The sequence below is a fragment of the Poecilia latipinna genome, unplaced genomic scaffold (assembly GCF_001443285.1).
Source record: "Poecilia latipinna isolate Pla-1442-1.1 unplaced genomic scaffold, P_latipinna-1.0 Scaffold1671, whole genome shotgun sequence".
NCBI classification, from domain to species: domain Eukaryota; kingdom Metazoa; phylum Chordata; class Actinopteri; order Cyprinodontiformes; family Poeciliidae; genus Poecilia; species Poecilia latipinna.
Genome location: NW_015114287.1, coordinates 66682 through 86619, shown reverse-complemented (window position 1 = coordinate 86619; position 19938 = coordinate 66682). Strand labels below are relative to the sequence as shown.

The window sequence follows — 19938 nt, the reverse complement described above, 5'->3', positions numbered from 1 at the left end:
TCAGGATACCAGAAATTGTTTTGTAATTTTTAAATCTATAAGCTAGAAAATCTAGAAAATTTGAGCCTGAAAAAGTGTGAAAGTTTAAATATTTTAAATATTTTACTGGGTCCTCTAGACTTTTCCTTCCCTTGTCTGCTAACATTTGCAGAGCGCTCTCTTGCCCTGTGGAATGACGTTCCAGCTAATGTTTAATTGCACATCGAATTCTGGGTTTCCAAGAAAACTGCCTCTGTCCAACTCATGTAAACCCATTATGCCTGTCCCTTCCTGTTTCTGTCATGCCTCAATCTGGAGCTCAAGGCACTATCTCTGCAATCACTTGGAAACACATCACTGCTGCGCCGGCATTCAAGCTTCAAGCGGCCTCCAAACGTTTGCACTATTGCGAGAAATATGAGTGCAGGATAGTAAACATTGTAAAGCAACACACTTGGCACACTGATGACAATTTGGCTCTGAAAGAAAGTTTTTCTTTATTTTTTTAAATAATGTTGCTGAGATACATTGAAGCCTGCTGTCTTTCCACAATTTTCCACTTTGTTCATGAAAGTGGACATACTAAGCCTTTTATCATGTTATATTATTGCTAGTGTGTCATAATAGTAAGATTTCTACAATCATCAAAGTTTGAAACAATGTTGATAAGAAACCCTCTGGTCTCGATGAAAGCTTTGGGTGTACAATTTGTTTTTTGATGGAGTTTTCCTGCTTTCTTCTTTAAATACCCTGCTGTTAAGCTGAGTTTACATCATTGGTTATTTCTTCAGGTGGTTTTGCTGCAGGCAGTAGGTAAACCTTTTTTTTATTCAAAAATAGGCCTTCATAGCAACTATTTGCATACATCTTGTTTTTCCAAGTCTTATTCCATTGTTTTGTCTTACAGTGAGCAAGTAATAAATAGGAATGCATCCAACAGTAGATTGGTTCTGTACGGATCCAATCTAATACATGTTTGGATAAGAATTTATGGCCACGAATGCAGTTAAGCCCAAATTTATTCACATCGTTGGCAGATATAGATTTTAAATTTTTTTCATTCAGCCTATAATATTGACTTTCAAAGAAAACAAAACAAGTGGCTTTTCAAAGATAATGAAACATTATTAAAGGAGTATTCATTTAGATTTTTTTTGATGTTGAAAGGTTTTAGTATGCCCTTTCTGAAAGGGCATACTTCTCTCAATCAATGGACCAATCTTTATTGGCGTTTAGTACGACTCTACTCTTTTTGACCATTTGCCTTTGGCGATGAATTCCATTGATCTGCTTTTATTTTATACTGATTTACCAGCAGAGTTCAGATGTCATTGCGACTCTTATTGCTGCTTAGTTTGTTTAGGCTATCGAATCATGTCTTGTGCTAAGATGAGCTTTTACTGGACAACTTTCTCTGCTCGAGTAGCTGGGTTTATGAAAGCTGCTATTTGTTAGGATGCAACTTGGTAAATACAAATTCAAGTGAAAGAAAAGAACTGAACTCATGTGATGTATACCTTTATTACACATGGGAGATATATGTCAAGCATTTATTTCTGTTCATTTTGATGACAGCGACTTACAGCTAACAAAAAGCCCAAAAGCTACGGTTGCCAAAAATTAGAATATTGCAAAATACCAACAAAAATGATTACATAAATACAGAATTGTAATGTTACTGTTTTGTATTGCCCTGCAATCATGTGAAAGATCGCTGACTTGACAATTGTCCAGAACACAGACACTTACACTCTGCATAAGGAGAGTAAGCCATCAAACGTCTTGGCTAAAGATGGAGTACCGCATCCAACCATATGGATAATGTAAAGCAAAGTAGTAATAATGTAAAGCTGCCAAAGTTAGAGATGACTTAGGGAGCCATGTCATCTGCTGGTGTTTGTCCAGAAGTCCAAAGTCAGCACAGTAATCTACAAGAAAACGTTTTGACAACAGTACTTTATGTCTCCTCCTGCTGATAAAGAGTGTTAATGAGATCCTGTGCCTTAATTTGTACAAAGTGTAGCCTGACAAAAAAAAACAAAAAAAAAAAACCCGCTGGTCTAATACAAAAAAAAGTTTGCATATTATAGCTACAAAACTCAATATTGTGTTGCTTTAATATGATTTAAAGACACCACTGGCTATTCCCCTTGCCACAATTAAAACAAAATAATATTTTGCACCCAGTGGAATTGAAGGAAAAACATATTTTAGATGTAAGACTGTGATACTTTTCCTCTCCAGGCATCAAGAGTACACTTTATGGTAAAACAATAATGTAAAAGAAATCTCTCAGAGGGGTCGTATTATTTATAAAAATTTCAAATATATTTTATTCATTTACCTTTTTCAAAAACCAATATCTATTTCAGTAAAATAACTACGTACAGAAAAATAGCTTAGACATTATTGGTGAAATTAAATCATTACTACAGCAAGTGTATGTAGGTGTTATGTCTGCATTATGATTTATTCTTTGATACAATAACAGTAAAACTGATGTGATTTTTTGTATTTTTAAGTACAAAAATTGAAATATGAGAATGCTGAATATTAAAAAAAATAGTGAGTATCAGAAGCATCTGTATGGAAGATCCGATGTGTTTTTCTGTTATGAGTCTCTCAGTCTTTGTTCATTTCTGTTGTACTCCCCAGTTGTTTGTAGGAACTTACTTTCCTTCTTCAAAAAGTTCAGAAGCCAAAAAAAAAGAAACAAAAGAACAAATCATGTTCCTATGTTTTAAACCACCATAACGGTGCTGTTAAAAGTCAGTAGAAGGATTGTCCAGTCCATCTGCCCTCCTTGTTCCATCGACTGTCTTTCCAATCACAGATAAGAAAAGAAGAAAAAATACAAAATGTTTTTCTAATTCTCTACTTTTGTACATGATTATAAGATGCAGTTACGTGGATCATCTATTTTTGCTCTGCTTTGAAGGAGCTGTGTACGGTTGTGTGTTGCACAACCAACATGTACATGAACATTTTTTATCTGGTCCTTTTTGTTTTACACACAAATAAATCCTTACTTTCCCCTCAAATTTCATTCAACATTTCAACAATCATACCACCACTGAAAATTTCACTTCTCATCTTGATTTTGTTTTTGAGCAATTTGTGTTGCTAGGCTGAAAATGAATTAGCTTCCTTAAGATTTGTTCAGGCTCACCGAGGGAGCTGCAGCTAGATCAGTGAGAACGAAGGCCTTAGCAATCTCATTTACCTTTTTTGATGGAGTTTATGTTTATGTAACCGACTCTTTATATACAGTTAGCACTATACAGGACTTTGCATTTTCTCTTAAGTTATAGAAGTGTGATTCAATTTATTGTTAAACAGGGTGAGATGCGAGTAGAACTGGAAATTCTGCAGAACATTCTTTGAGCAGTGTCACTGGAAGACAGTGTGGTAAGAAGGGCACTGATGGGATTTCATGTACTTGATGGCAAACTTGAGCTCCTTGCTCTTCTTATCCCACTTGTGAATGGACATGAGCAGCAGCTGCTGGTCCACTTTGCGGCCCATGATGAGGAAGTTGGAGCCCAGGTTCTCCAGCTGTGAGCACGGGCAGTTCGCGCCGTTCTTTATGTACAAGGTCAGCTTCTTCAGGTCCTTCTTCCTCAGCACACCCTGCTTCAAAACCTTCTTCTTCTTCTGCGCTGCAATTAGCTTTCGGTCACCTTTTTCCTTTTTCACCTCCTTGATTTTCATCTTCAGGACTGGAAAAGAGGAGAAGATATTTATTCTCATTTAGCATTGTGCTCGTGAAACCTACACTAAAGCAAAAAGTCTGACATTAGTCTGCATAGGCACTTCCAGGTTGAGCTGACAATCATATTCTACAGTGGAAAAGTTTTACTGTGTGAAGAGTCCTCACACAAAAAGTGCTACAGAGGCATCTGCATTTTTTTTAATTTTTTTTTTTGCTTGTTTTATTTTATTTCATTTTACTGAGGCAATTGATTCAAGCTGCAATATCCACAGAAAAAGTAAAACAATAACAAGAAGCCAAATGTGTAATAGGAAGTTGATCTTTTTAATCCATTTGAATAGACACTTCTATTTGTCTTGCAACATGCTGGATTGGGAAATGTCAAGTCTTTGGCAAATATCACGGTTAAGGAGGCTGTATACCAACTCCACAAGGAATAAGCACAATGGCTCATATATATATATAGTCAATAATCCTACCATGCTAATTGTGATAATAATGCTACATTTTGATGCCAAGAAAAATATGCACTATGTCAAGTCAAGTTCATTTTTGTAGCACAATTCAGCAACAAGACAATTCAAAGGACTTATGTCATCATTTTGTGTTTGGTTAAAGAGGTTTAAAGTTTAAAATTTTACTCTGTCAGACAGTAAACTTGACACAGCTGTTGTTTATTTTGAAAGAACCACATATATAAGAAATATTTTGTTAAATACCAAGAGCTAAAAGTACCCAAACACCTCAAACCAAGCAAAAAAAATTGTTTTACACATTATAGCTAAATAAACATTTATCAATATCATTTTGGATGCACTTAATTCAAAATGGTGTATGTTTACCGGGATCAGTGGTGTGGAAAGGACAGTGATCTGCATAGCCATGATTTCACCATGATTTATGAGATTTCACCTTGTAATGAATTCTTTTTTATATATATTTGGGGTTTAAATAACCACATGGGAATGAAACTTGAACTGCTTCTCCATGCTGTGCTGTTGTTATGAGAGTAAGCGATACCTTTGCTTTCAGTTTTAAGCAACGAGAATACCGGGGAGAGTGAATATGTTGTATAACATAGCATCAAATTAAATAATGTTATTTTGGGGTCAGTACTGAGATATAAGTTGCAGTTGTGTCAGAACTGTAGCAGTGGCACACATGCGTGGTTTATGGCCTTTGAGAACTGTGGAAATCCTGAAGAGGGATTTCAACGTGTCAAGAAGCAGCATTGTAGCCTGGCATAGCTGCTGATCACATTACAAATCCAACAGTTGTCAGATGAAGTAGAAACCTTATTTTCCTTTGGCTTCATGTCATTCTGCTCCACTAAATGAAAGGCAGACACACAAGAATGTGCCTGGCATTACAAAGCAGGTAAATTTTCAAATTATTCATAAAGTATGAAAATATGGAATAAGAGGAATGGGCAACTAAAACTTTTTCCAATGGATTCATCAGATTTTAAGTGAATATTCCAGCTTTGCACACAAGTCAAACTGATAGCTGTGCAAAATTAATAGATGCTGGAAATGATTTGATTATCTAGATGAAGCTGAAGCATGTGTGGTGCAAAAGACAACACGTGCTGTGATTCTGTTGAGGTCACTTGTCATCACTCTTTTTGAAGACTGTAATTAGATTTCAGTTGTTTCCATCATCCGTGTTGTATTAAGACTTGTGTTTTCATGCAAACCTGCAGTGCAAAAATAGAGCTGAAAAATTCTGCACGTAGTTTTGATTACATGTGACAAAGCCAAGTTTGTCAGCGTGATGAAATGCTGAGTCTTAGGCCTCACTGAGTGTTGTGTTTATAGGTTCATATTTTCTCATGTCGGAGATTAAAATTAAAGTGGCAACTATTTCCAAGGAGAATTTGCAGGGTAACCCCTTTTGACAGGAGGAATTAATCATAGGTTGGGCAAAGGCACAGTGCTGAAACGAGACATCTCCGTTTGCCTAAGCCTGCTGGAAGATCGCCATGTCGCTTCTCGTCTGCCTGTCTGTGGTTGCATAAACAATCCTGAGTACGCTAATGCGTGTACCGTACATGTGAAGTTATGACATGCTCCTCAAGCAATGTTCAGTGAATTGCTTCTAGTGCACTTTGTGACCGTCCTCCAGCTCCTCCTCGTGGGTTTATGGCGCACAGTTTATGTGATTCTGTGCCTGTGCATATGTGTCTTTTTATGAATGACTGCATTCAGCACAGGTTCGAAGCATTAAATTGCCACCCTTCCTCTTTCATTTCGCTTTAAATGCCCACCCGTGTGCATTCATGCTTAGAACAAAGTATGCAGTGGCCCCTCTGCGCTGCCTGGCCAGCATCTTTGTGACATGCCGTGCCCGTTTCTTTATACAAACTCAGTCTCTTTACTGTGAGTGTACAGAAGTGCGCTGTCGTTATGAGGAGAAACAGATTTTCTTTAAAGCAAAAACAAAACAAAACAAAAAAAAACAAAGAAAAATAAAAAAAACTCATTGGAAAGGGTAAGATGCCAGACTTGGTTTTTATGCAGAACATGCCCTTTTTCTGGATCTTAAAGAAAAAAAAAATGTTTAAGGATTAAGCATCAAAAGCAGACTCTTAATAACTTGTGAAAACGTTTCAGGGCCATGAGATCAAGCTGCTAACAACTGTGGCTCATTGTAATACCATTGTATGGTAATTCTTCCCTTGATCACCAATGTATATCACAGTTATCTTACCGTATCTTGTTACACATCACCTGTAAGAAGCCTTAACTAATAAAACATCTTTACTCGAGTGTCTATACACATTTAAATGCAACCATTACTTTATTCGAGTAACCTGAAAAAATGTGTGGTATGATTCTTGAAACTGCATGAAGGACCTCAGCAGTTAAATGTCAGAATGAATTATGATTGATTGCTGATGATGAGACTGTATTTCAGCTTCAGCTCGGTGTGAAGACATCGTTTGTAGATTCTGGATTAGCTTGTTTTATTTATGATGGCTTAGGATAATTTTGTTCAGGTAATGTTTTTGTAGGTGTGATTAATTATGCACCAGGCTTAGGCACAGAAAAAATCTCAAGATTAGCGTTTTTCTTCCGTATTTTGGTTTGGTGTATGAGAACCAGACAATTTGGTTAAAATGCTGTGCACAACACTGCAAAAATACAAGTTAAGCTGCTATGGACTTTGAAGAGAAACAGAAATGCTTCAACACAATGAGGAAAAAAATGTGAGCAAGGTATAATTCTTAAAAAATAATAAAAAAAAACAAGTTCTAAAACGATACCACAAAAGAATTTGAATATTTTTGAAGCTCTTTCTTCAAACATTTGGCTTAACTATTAATTAATGTGCTAGCGTGGACAAACTCTGAAATACCAAATATGTATAAGATAATTTATAATGTCAGACACAAGAAACCTGAGTAAATAAAAAGGATATTTTATTTATTGAAAGAAACAAAGCTATCCAAAGCAAGCAGCAACTAAGTAAAAAAAGGAAACTATGTAATAACTTGTTGGCCTAAAAGCAATAACTAGACATTAGTAATTTTACATTGTTGTAAATAAATATTGCTCAAGGCACCGTTTATTGCAGAATTGTTTAAAATGAGCCACAGTGTTTTGAGCATACTTTTATCTATTGGAGTAGGCTGTGCAGGTCCTGTAGCAGCAAAGCAGCCCCTCATCATTATATCACCACCATCAATATAAGTGTGAAACATTTCTAAAAAGCTGTGTTAGTTTTATGCCACTTTTGTCTCCTTGATCTACAGAATATGTTTCAAAACGTTTGGGGCCTGTGAAAGAAGCCTTTGTGTTCTTTTTGGTCACTAGCTGTTTTCGCTTTGTACATCTCTATGCTTTAAATATTGTCCAGGGCTCCTCTGGATGAGCCACTGAAGGGCTTGTGGAGGTTTTGTTTCCGGCCGGCCATCCCTGGGAAAGGTTCCTCGCTGTTCCACGTTTTCTCCATTTGTGAATTTTGGCTCTCGTTGTTGTTCTCTGGAGTCACAGTCCCTTACAAACTGCGTCGTAACACTTTCCAGATAGATATATGTTAATGACATATCTCTTTAGATTGGAGCTTGATGTTTTGCATTTTGAGACTTCGTCTCAGACAGGTTGAACTTTTGTGCTCTTTTGATTCTGGGTGTGTCTTGTGGAATTGAACCCATCTTTCTAAATGTGACTAATGGCTTTTGAGTGAACATTTAATCTCTTGTTCTCACAAGCCAAGGATTGCTTGGATAGCTTCTTCTCTAAAAATCATTCATGTTATCTCTAGGTCATATTAATATTAGCTTAAAATGTGAAACATTTATTGAAGAAAATTTACAGTTTTTCAGTACTCGATGAGTATTTCTTGTCTTTTTTTTTTTTTTTTTTCAAAATTGCCTACTTACCAAAATCGCTTGCACAGTAATGCTCCATGATGTTGTCCGTTTTCAGCTCGTTGTCACATGGAGGGCACACCTTCGACACTGAAGGGAAAAAAACATGATTTCTCATCAGCTGGAATAAAATGCATTTTGTTTGATGCCTTTTAGCCTAGATTAGCTAATATCTAACAGCTGAACATTGTTAGTCAAGTGCAGTCAGCAAAACCAAAGCAGCGGATGTAAAACATTGAGCACTGTTGAGTCACATATTTGCAGCCCCCACTGGGTCCTCTTGTCAGAGGATATTTGCTGTGGAGCAAATACTAAGTCCAGCAGACTGACTGATGTTTGCCCTGCAATTACACTGGAAAAAAATGTTTTTATTCTACCCACTTGTATATTTTGGTGGTGCAGGCGTGGTCTGGCTGTGCAGAAAGGTAAACGGTGCACAAGGAGCTGCTGAACATGGTGAAAAGTGATTCAGTACACACACACACGCTCACACACACACACGCAGGCAGCACTTAAGCAGACACACATTGTGAAACAGCAAGCAGACCAAAACCAATGAGTCCTGTTTATCTGGAACTCTGAATTTATGGTCACGCACGTTGTGCTTAAGAACGTGTTTGGCCTTGCTTATTTTGATATGGAGCTTTGTGACTGTCATTACAGTGAAGACACAACAAGACAGAGTAAAAGCAAAAGGACCCAAAATATTTTTTTTCAATAAAATAGGACAGCTGTTCAGTTGTTTCTGCACTCCTAATCAGTGGCAGTTCATGCATGGCTGTGAGCCCCTCCTTTTCTTGTCCGTATCCATTATCTGAATCCAACTTAGTAAACTGGAAGCATAACATTTGTTTAAACAATATTAGTTTATCCTGGAAATAAATGGGGATCTTTATGGACTTTAAAAATTTAGTGAAAAAATAAAAATGCCCTTTTCTCTAGGGTTTTTTTGTTAGTGTGGTTTACACACACACACACACACAAAGTGCATTGTGTGAATTGGCACTAACACAATGCCAATTCCATTTTACTGAACATATAGATAAGCTGTAGAAAACTCAACGCAAACACCTCTGACATATGTCACTTAAAAAAAAAAAAAGTGTTGTTAAATGTCAGAGAATTTGTTTTTAAAGAATTTACATTTTGCCTCGGAAAACACCAAACAATTGCCTACTGTAGTCATCTTAACCAAGCTGAACGATTTTCAGAAAGTATTATTTTATTCTGATCATTGAATGCACCATTTCTGCAAGTGCTAAGAATAACCTTGTTTGATTGTTGTGTTGTGTTAACAATCTCATGCTAAACATTAAATATCTTTTAAGCTCAGCCAATTAAAACAATAAGAGCGATTACAGATAACACTTGAACTGTATGCAGAAAAGTTGGCGCCTGTCTTCTACAAAACTCAGGACTTCACACGATCCAAAAATATCGGCTGCCGCTAATCTCAGTACAGTATGCACCAACAGGGCAGACAGATTTGATCCGACTCAGCTCGTCCGAAGGGAAAACAGTTCTGACCTTTCCCTGAGTGGGAAGTCTTTTTTTAACAGGGCTGCTTAAACAAGAGCTACATTTTTCTGTCGCTCACTCATCGCCATACCTAAAATATGCTTTCAGCTCACTGTTCCCTCTCCATTCCCCCATGACGGTTGCTTACAAACACACTCATTCAAATGCACATGGGAGAGCTGCTGTGGAGTTGAGGCCCCGGGTTAGAAGTCAGGGTTCAGAGGTTATCATCCCCTGTCCAGACCTCAGTGTCTGGACAGATAATGAGAAGGGTCAAAGTTTTGCATGCTTTGCTGGTTGGGTCATGGGGAGGTGAACCCCCTTAACCATCGGTGAGTGCAAGTCTGTGTGAGTGCATGTGTGCATGTCCAGGGCAGCTGAACCGTGCTCTTGTAGAGTAACTGACAGTTTTCTCGTCAGAGAGAAGTCCATGCGTTCCCAGTAAGGAGCCGTGCGAGTCCATGCAGGGTCAGCGTCTAATTGTCGGCTGCTTACTGGAGGGCTGGGCAGTAACACAGAACCGCCACTCGCACCAACATGAACAAGACGCCACCAAACTTTTATGGATCTATACGGTTTCACGGTTTCCAAACTACTTGGAATTTTATGTGACAGACATATACTTAACGCATGGTTTTCTTTTCTCTTTTTTTTTTTTTTTTGCAAAATAAAAAAAATAAAAATGGTTTGAGATGAACCATCTTGGCATATATATATATTTTTTTGTTATCGTCAGGCTGCAGGTGAAATTCCATCCCAGTTTTTTGCCAGTACTCATTTTTTTTGTGTGTGCTGCTCTGTATTTATCCTCTTTCAAGTCCCCAAGAACTCTGTTCGGCTTCCCTGTTCTTACTCAAGAAAAGCACCCCAAAGTATGGTGCTAATGTCACAGTGAATGTGATGTCTTCAGAGTAATACACAGTTGTTTTTACAACACACACAGGGATTGCATTTAAGCAAAAAATTGTCATCCCACCAGATTGTCTCCTTCCATGTTTACTGTATCCCCCGAATTACAAACTGAACTTCTTTTGCCTTTCTTTCAACAGTGACTTTTTTTAATGCCACTTTTCTGTGCAGCCTGGAACCCACTTCTGCTTCAATCTTTTGCAACTTTTTGAAACCTTTACTTTGTGTTGCTTGGTCTCTGCTATGCTGCTGGTTCAGTACTATTCCCTAATCAGCCTCTGTGGCCTCCACCGAGCAGCTGCACTGATGGGTAAATTCTTGCAAACCAGGTGACTTCTGAAGGAAATTTGTTGCACTAGATTGTATTTAGTAAAAATGAGAGTGAACTGGGCTTAGTTATAAATGTATGACTCCCCTTTAGCATTTCTGCTTGTTGAAAACAATGAATCCTTTCCCTTCCACATCACAGTTCTGCTCTGATGTGTTTGTCTATGAAGCTTCATTAAAATACATTAAAATCTGTGGTTTGAATTTCAAAAAATGTTAGAAGGTTCAAGGGATATTAAGACTCTTGCAAACCACTGTCTTTTTTTTTTTTCACAAATCTCTTGAAGTTGCATGTTATTTAGCCTCCATGGGAAATCATTTCACTGGGGTGGTATGCTGGCAGGACGCCCAGCTGTGCTGATGCCAGAGCATGTGTCAGGAGAAACCAGTGCCTCCAAGAAACTCTCTGAGCTTGGATTGAAAACCAGCATTTGGATGCCGCCTCATAACACAAGTCTGTCAGAGGAATTACTGTCATGTTCTGGAGGGAATCAACGCCTCATAGGTTAATCTATGTGCATGTATCTTATTTCTTGCATTGATTTTTGCAAACATTGCAAAACAGATAGGAGTATTTGTAAGTACAAAAAAAAAAAAAATAAAAAAAAAAAGGAGGAAAAACAAAATTTGGCTACGGAGTTGACAGCTTCTGTTTTGCAAACCTTTAAAGTGATCAGCGATTCTGGCAGATCTACGTTACCGCTCGCAGAACTATTTCAGTGGAGGATGAGAGAGCTTATGAGTCAATGATTAAGGGTAAGAGGAAAAAGGTTGTACGAGTAAGGAGGTGGTCTGTTTGAAAGCACTGCTGTTAATCTTCAAACAGAGAGCCAGAGTGGAAATGGTGAGCGGCAAGAGTCCAAGAATTTAACTGCACTGCTTCACTTAGTCAGAGCTCCAAAGTTAATATCACTTTCTCTGACGCAGCCTCTCCTCTCTCCCCGTCTGTCATATCTCCAAAGAAATCTCTAGCAAACACATATTGAAACTGTTTAATGCTAAGCACAAAATGTTAAAAGCTCACTTTAAAGTTTCATCGTTTTTGGGGTTAAAACAACCGCCCAAACCTGCCATTGTGCACTGGCGTGAAAATGAAATCTGCTCACTTGTGCCATAAAAAAAAAAAAGCATCGAGATCACTTTGATGTCAATATTCGATGCGAATGATTTGAAATAACTTTAAAGAATGACCTCGATTTTTCATAAACAACACCATAAATCTTGAACCCAATTAGAGCCTTTGAAAAGCAAATGAGAAATCTGTTCTCCTTTTTGTCTTTGCATGACTTTTGACGATCTCTTCCATTTCCTGCGAACGCCCATTTGAAAACAAAAACATAGTAAATCACAGCTTCTGTTTGCAACTTTTGACAGGCTTCCTTGACAACAGCTTTGCAGCTGAATGTATTTTAGATGGAGTATGCGCAACGTTGCGTACTCCGCTCTCTGTCTCTCTCCTCGGGGACAAACACGCACATGTCGTCACCAAAAAAAAAAAAAAAATACAAAGGGATGGGGAGCGGGCAACCTGATCTAACGGCGTTGTGGTTGGAGTCCCTGACACGTCTCAAGCCTCGTCTCTCACAGTCGTGAGCTCCACACTGACTTTTACAGAAGAATGTTCCACATAAAATATGCTCGGGTCACTGTCTTATGTCTCATCTGGGCCCTTTAAGTTATGAACAGCAACACTTATGACATAAAATGGTACTGTGCAGGAGATGAAATGCAGGATATGATTTACGTCCAAGGGCCTCACATCTGTTAAAATGTGGCATGCAGACAGACAGAGGAAAGCTTAAACATGGCCCAGAGGCAACCCCCTCGAGGGCCCTAAAACAAAGCACACTCCTTGCATCTGAAGGAATACTATACGGACGAGAAAATATGTTCTCAAAAGGGCCTCGGCGGTCTTCCATGCACGGAGCATTGGATCACATTTTCCTTTTCATATAGCAGCCAGGGCCACATGAGTAGAGTCCATTGTGTTGCTGGAGACCTGACAGTTTCGCTTGTCTCCTTTAGCGTGGCTGCAACCTAAACTGGCCACATCAAAGAGAGCGCAGGCAGCCAATACTTTGAGTTGGCACATTTAAGCGGCATCCAATCTTTTAAGTATATATATATATATATATATATATATATATATATATATATATATATATATATATATATATATATATATATCTGCAAACTTTGACTATGGAGAAAACCAGAGGAACTGCATCATTCTGCAAGGAATCTACTGGGTTTTTTTTTTTAGCTACCTGCTGATTAAAGAAATGGTTCTGAATTTTTTCAAGTTCTGCTGAAATGTTGAAGTCACTTCGTATCTTATCTGGAGTACATAAATCTCTTTGCATCTTCATTTATTAAAGAAGTAGGACAGTTGGTTAGCTTTTATGTATATGTGACCTTTGGCAATAATTGTTTCCTCCTGGTTCTCCTGGTTTACATCAGACCATACTACATCTAGCGGCTGCACATTACATCACACCAGTCATCACCTCAAAATCAGTGCTTGCTGTATCACAATTGCAAAACACTGCCGGGATGCAACACACATTTCAAGCCACACATTCGCCGTTACCATAGCGGTAATTCATGCGACCAGATAGACAGTCTTCAAATGCCCTTGGTTCTCATACCACACACCTACTTCCAGTGGCCTAGATGTGAAAACCTCACAAAAATTGTAATCATGAAAAAAATAAATAAAAAAGAGTTAGAAAAATCTTGGTTATTTGTAACTGATATTTTTGTATTGTAAATACATAGATTAATGAAATCGTGCCGTCGTAGATGGAAAGCACATTGCTGAGCACGATGGTCCGAAATTACAGAAAATGCTTCCCTCCGGACAAGATGTGCACTGTTGTATTTCTTTTGAGACACATTTTATCATGACAAAAAGGGCAAACACAAACTTTATGCTACACTCCAGGTCCATCTAATCTGGATTTACTGTAAATGGCGATGCTAAGAGAGTTATTAACTGCTTATAAACAAAAGCTCAGAAGAAAAAGAAGGAAAGGAAGAAACTGAACTATCCTATTTAAGTAGGGTTGATGAGGTAGCATTAGTCGTTATCTGGCTGACAGACTGAGCTGGGATTTTGTGTTCCTGGCCCTTTTTTATTTAATCAGCGTTCTGCTGTTCCTCCCTGATACAATGTACATACTTGTATTTCACATAATAACACCTCCTTAAACAGACACACACAGAAACATGTTGCGCACACACACACACACACACACACACACGCGCCAGAAACAAATCATGCACACAGACAACCTGAGCTCAGGTGGTCTTGGGAGTTTTTCTAACTTTCTTTTTTTATTATTATTGTTTTGAAGTGGCTCTGAGGTGGAAAGTGAATCTGACTCTCTGCTGTGAGTTTCCACAGGAACCCTCCAACCATGCTGTATCATGTAATTGCAGAATAGCTCAGACAGCATCTGGGCCTCCTATCCGGCGAGAGCAGCAGGTAGCTCAGTGCATAATTCCCCCGATTGACTCTACTCTGACATTTGGCTGGATTACTCAACATTCCCTCTATGATCCCAACAGAAGAGAATCGTCAGTGTCCTCCGGTGACACTGAAGGTTCCCAGAAAACCCTCTTCTCAGAGTTCTTAGTTGAAATTCCTTTTTTATTATTGCTGGCTGCTTCCATATGCGTGTGCGTGTGTGTAAGTATGCATTGTATGCGTGTGTTTTTGGAGTCAAAAACTTGTCCTTGGGATGGCCTCATCGGCACATCTGAGAATCTTTGGATCTTAAGAAAATGTCACTGAGCCTTCAGGCAAGAAGTGATAGGGGTTTAATATCAGTTTCAAAGACAGACGTAGTCAGGCACGGCCACAAAAATGCACACAGAAACCGTATTGAGGACCAGATTGTGTTTTATCTGGTTTATTACATTTATTTCTAATTATTATTAATAACAGAAATAAAGAAAGCATCCACCTGAATTTGAACTGATGTCCTGACTGATTAAATCATTACTTTAAACAAACAACTGATTGTCTCCTAGCACGGTGGCAGAAGAAGTTTAAGCTCCCCCCTTTTTTTTTTTTTTTTTTTTTTTTTTTTTTCTGGAGTCTATGTTCAAGAATGAATTATGACTCTTTAGCCAAAATGTCGCATAGCTGAAAGCAATCCTATAAAAACAGAACAGCCATTTTTTCCCCCTCAAACGGAACAACATAGTTGTGCATTAATTCACTTTGAGGATCACCCAGCAATAATTTTCACACTTTTAAGTACTGGCAATTACATAATAGAGCGCTGTGAACATTTGTGATAGATGTGCCCTGAAGCTGCAGGAACCAAATGCTTTGCACATTTATTTTAGCAGTCTGGGATATTAAGGGAAAAAAAAGACTATAGAAAAAAGTTAATTTTTATCTACTGAAAACCCAATATGTAGTGACAGGAGAAACATAGAAATGTAAGTTATTTGAGGAATAAAGAACCTTCCTCAAGCCCCTTAAAGAAAGCAGAGAGCCAGACAATTCTCCTGCAGCAGGAAGAAGCTTTTCTCCACTTTTATGCTCCATCTGCCTCTCTTCACTCTCTTCCTTCCCCCCCTCCTTTCACTCCTCTCCATTCGACTCTCTCAGGAACAATCATACTTGGTGATTACCATTCTCTGCCCACCCCGCTTACTCTGTCATGTCGACTAATTATCGAAGCTCAGTAATTGGCCTTCTAGTTAATTGGCCCACTGTCTGCCAGAACCAACAAAAGGTCGAGCAGAGCAGGACACAGTGGGGACCGGTCCCTTCTCATTGAGTCTCCCTCAGTTCCGACTGCTTTGTGAAGAGGTTGCATAGGTACTACATGCACATACACACGCACATGCAAAGTCTTCCTGTCTTCACAAACACTTTGCATTGACTTTCATTCATTTTTCATTCATTTCTAAAGTCTAGTCCTTCCCCTAAATCTTATCACAGAGTATAGTCCTAATGCTAAAACTAACCCCTTGTCCCGAAACAGTCCTTCTTCTTATGGGGAGTGGGCTTTGGGTCCCATAACAGTAGGTTCTCACAACGTAGTATTTGCAGAAAAATGACCTTACAATTTGAGGAATCCTAACACACACACACACACACACACGCACGCAGTCAGACCTGTACATTTCACCTTCTCAGAACCCTCTATCAGAATGTTTGTGACCTTCTTTCTTTTATTCCGTAATGTTCGAAGTGCTTTTGTTCACTCGGTGACTCTGAGCAGACCAGGTTCTGAGTCATTTACATTGACATTAAACATTCCTCATCAACCCATTTGTTAGGCTGATTGATTAGGTGTAACTGGATCTCTGCTGATAAAGGTGAGTATATGCACAAGTGTGTGTTGCCCCCTTTTTTTTTTCATGGAGATGGATACGTCATCACAGGACATTTATCTTAACTTACTAAAGAATCTAGTAACTGGAGTCTCTGAGTCTCCCATCCTCGCCTCCCCTGAAGGCATGTGAGATCTAAACTGTCCACTTGGGAACTTTCCCCTTTTGCCATCCCTAGCAACCCCCAACCACACGAGCGCGCACACGCGCGCACACGCACACGCACACACACACACACACACACACACACACACACACACACACACACACACACACACACACACACACGCGCATCCTGCTCCTGTCACTCCTCCCTGACCTCCTCTGGATAGTTTCTGCCTTAAACTTTCATGTCATTACTGAAGCGTTGACGTTCTGATAGCTTTCGGCTGTTGAATGTGTTTGTAAAAAAAAATAATAATAAAAGCTACGCTAAACTACAACACACTTCTTTATAACCTGGAAATAAAGTTAAATATATCTAAAGAACTTTTGTTCTTTGAGATCCATCAATCCATTTTCCAGGTTGAGGCCATCCTGCGGCATCAGGCACTGTGATCAGTGATCAGATTCTCCATTACTGCATTCATCTGAATTGCATTTGTTCCATTCATTAAAACTAAAAACAAACCATTTTTGCTCATAAGCACATCAACAACTTCATGTTCTTTAATGTGCATTTAGTGTCATAAAAATCAGATAAGGTTTGTTGACATTTTTTAACCTATGATTAATCTAATAGTCTTGTACTCCATGCTCAATCGTGCCACAAATTATGAAAAACTTGCAACACATTTTTTGCCTCCTCTAGGTATTTAGAATACACTTTAGAATGAAAATTTGGTTTTGTTCAAAATCACACTTAGCATGTTTATCCACAGTTTGGGCCTTGAATCTGACCGGTAGATTTGTTAAACTGTTCTAAAATGTTGTCTTTTTATGTGCGAGGATGCATAGGCTGGTCCTACCTGGAGGCTGCGTGGCGTGGTTCCCGGCAAACTGCATGGGGATGCACAGGTCGTTATCAATGGGGAATTTGTCGCAGGACAACATCTCTGGCCAAGGGAAGCCGTAGGTCTCCATCACTGGAGCGCAGCTGTCCCTGACAGCCTCGCACAACGAGCGGCAGGGGTAGATGGGCCTGTCTAGACAGACGGGCGCAAACAACGAGCACAGAAAGACCTGGGTGTCAGCATGGCACCTTTTGGCCAAGAGGGGCACCCAGCTGCCCGCCTGCTGCTTGACTTCTGGCATGGTCTCGTGATCCAGGAGGTTGGGCAACCTCATCTTCTTGTACCCCACGTTGTGGCAGAGGCGCAGGTCAGCTGGTATGTCCACACACTGTGGCTGCTTGGTGTAGAAGCGGCCATTGTGGAAGTTATCTGACTGCCAGCTGTAGTAGTCATACTCATCCGCGGTTACAATGTCAGGGAGGAGGGAGAAGAGCAACAGGCTCAGTGCCAGGCCGAATAAACTCTGGGTAAATGCCAACTTCAGGATCTTTTGTCCATATGCCATCCTTTTTTGAGTTCAGACCTGCTATTTAAGAAAGACGTATCCAGAAGTCTCCAAAGTAACCCAGTGAAGAGACAATCTTCAGAGAAGATTGCAACAAGTGGACAAGACGTATGAACTGTAATCCTTTTTTTTCTTTTCTTTTCTTGTTCTTCTGAGTATGGGTATCGCAAACAGAAAGAAAGCACAAGTTTTTAAATCTCTTCTTCCCAGGAGAGTCAGCCCGTAAAGTCTGTCTTTGTAAGAGAGCCTCAGCTAGTTGAAGGGGGTGCAGCAGCCAGAAGTAGGTAAACACGCAGGTAGGACCTCTTATTTCCCCCAAGCTTCTTACTCTACTGCCTTCACCCCCTCTTCATACTGTCTGAAGCCCACTCCTGCTTTCTATCAGTGTGTGGCTGTGAAGAGGAGTACCTAGATTTTAAGAGCTGGTGGTAGCTGCTCTCCTCGGCTGCCTGCCCCCCCAACAGGCTCCCAGACCATTCATCTTCCTACTGGCCTCCCCTGGACTCACTCACAACAGCCTCAGCCAATTGAAACCACAGAGGGAGGCTGCCACTGGTCTTCAGGACACTCCCTCCGCTACTTATTCTCAACAAAATTCCCCCTCTGGAGTAAGTTAGCAAGAAAGAATAAGACAGCAATATTTCACAAGTTCTTCCCGCTGCAGCTGTTTATTCCGAAATATAATTAAAAAACGTCTTTTTGCTTAGATTAACACTCTGTCACAGAGGCTATCCAACATTGATTAACTCATTGCACACTAAAGAAGCTCCCTTCGCACACAACAAAGGAAGTCTGCTTGGCATTTATGTCTGTTCACTTCATTAGCTCAAAACAGTCTGGCAGCAAGCCTCTGCTGGCATGGAGAAGCACGCATTTGCAATCGCAACTCTCGTGCAAAGGCTTCAGGGGAATGCATGAATGAGGTGAGAGTGAAGGAGTTGCAGCATGGGGGCGCTTACAGAGAGATGGTTGTGCGGCCACAGGTGGCTAGGTGGCACTATGAGCTAATATGCTAATGTGTATGTTGGCTGTGAACCGAGGCACACTACCCCCTGTCTCTTTCTATCCATGCTGCTGATGCAGTGAGATCTTTCATCTTTGGAGCAAAGGCAGCAGCATTGTGAACAGGACGTGGGATCTCAGTGCGTTCCTGGGTCTTGCATTTGATGTGCGTCATGCCTTCATGCATCTTCTCCACTGAATGAGCTCTAAATGCAGGTTTTTGCAAGTTGACATTTTACCAAAAACACACCAGGATTGCTAAAACTCACACTTGCTCTTTGTTGAATGTAATGTGGAGAAAGATGACATGATGTTTTCTTTTTTTATTTTTTATTTTTTTTATTGTTGTTGTTGAAGAGTAGTGACAGATTAAAATGAGGGGGAATTGGAAATTGAGTGCATGATCTGTTTGGAGGTGAAATCAGATTTAAAAAAAAATATGGATTGTATTGTTTCCTTTCCTGTTATGTGAAAGATAAAATTCCAGAAAAAGGTGTCTGTTTTCAAAAGGTTAATTCAATAAGATGAAATCAAACAGATAAAAACTTGGCTAAATGTGAGGAAGCTAGCCACATCCATGACGGTCCTTTTCATCTACATGTAATAAAGGTTTTGCTGTAGCAAGACGGCAGTAAATAACATATTTGCATTCTTTTCTTTAGATTAATCGGGACATCTTTCAGGTTTTATCTTCGTGAGGATACAGTTAAGATCATTGCCTTATTGGAGTGTGCGCCAACTCCCCTGATTGATTTTCTTGGGAATCAAAAAGCTGCCGCCGGAGCAAGCACGCGCAGACCTCCCTAAGATCGTTTTTCATACCCCGTAGTGTGGAAAGATCAGATTTCCTCTCCTGATTTCCCCCCAGAAACGCTGACGTCATGGCCTGTGAAGTCGATCTTAAAAACATTTTGTTTTGCTTTAGAGCCCTGCTGACTGTTTCATATAACATATTCTCAGTTACTTTTCTCCTGCCTTTGTTCTCCAGTGTTGCTCAAAAAAGGTGTTACTCTGTTAACCTTTGAACTGCAGATAATCAATATTACTCGCAGCTAATAATTTGTGGACGTTACTCCTGCTCGGAGGGCCAGTTTGTCCGTGCACACATCGCTATCTTTGTGAGGTAACTTGTATGCAAGTTAGGGCAGCAGTGACCCATTTTAAGACTGCCAGCATTTCCTACAGATACAAGCCCAGTGTCCTGCCTTCAAGTCAGCAACAAAAGTGTCTTTCATGGTAATCAATC

The 19938-nt window shown here is 39.6% G+C and overlaps 1 protein-coding gene across 1 annotated transcript; it reads right to left on the bottom strand.

The window, feature by feature from the left end:
* Positions 1 to 1484: 1484 nt before the first annotated feature.
* On the bottom strand, positions 1485 to 18106 carry LOC106964417 (secreted frizzled-related protein 5-like). The gene is made up of 3 exons (XM_015059947.1): positions 17141 to 18106; positions 8076 to 8153; positions 1485 to 3698 (listed from the first exon to the last, which is right to left on the bottom strand). Exons 1-3 carry the CDS (start codon positions 17688 to 17690, stop codon positions 3370 to 3372), a joined length of 957 nt encoding a protein of 318 aa, XP_014915433.1. The 5' UTR covers positions 17691 to 18106; the 3' UTR covers positions 1485 to 3369.
* Between the last annotated feature and the right edge of the window lie 1832 nt (positions 18107 to 19938).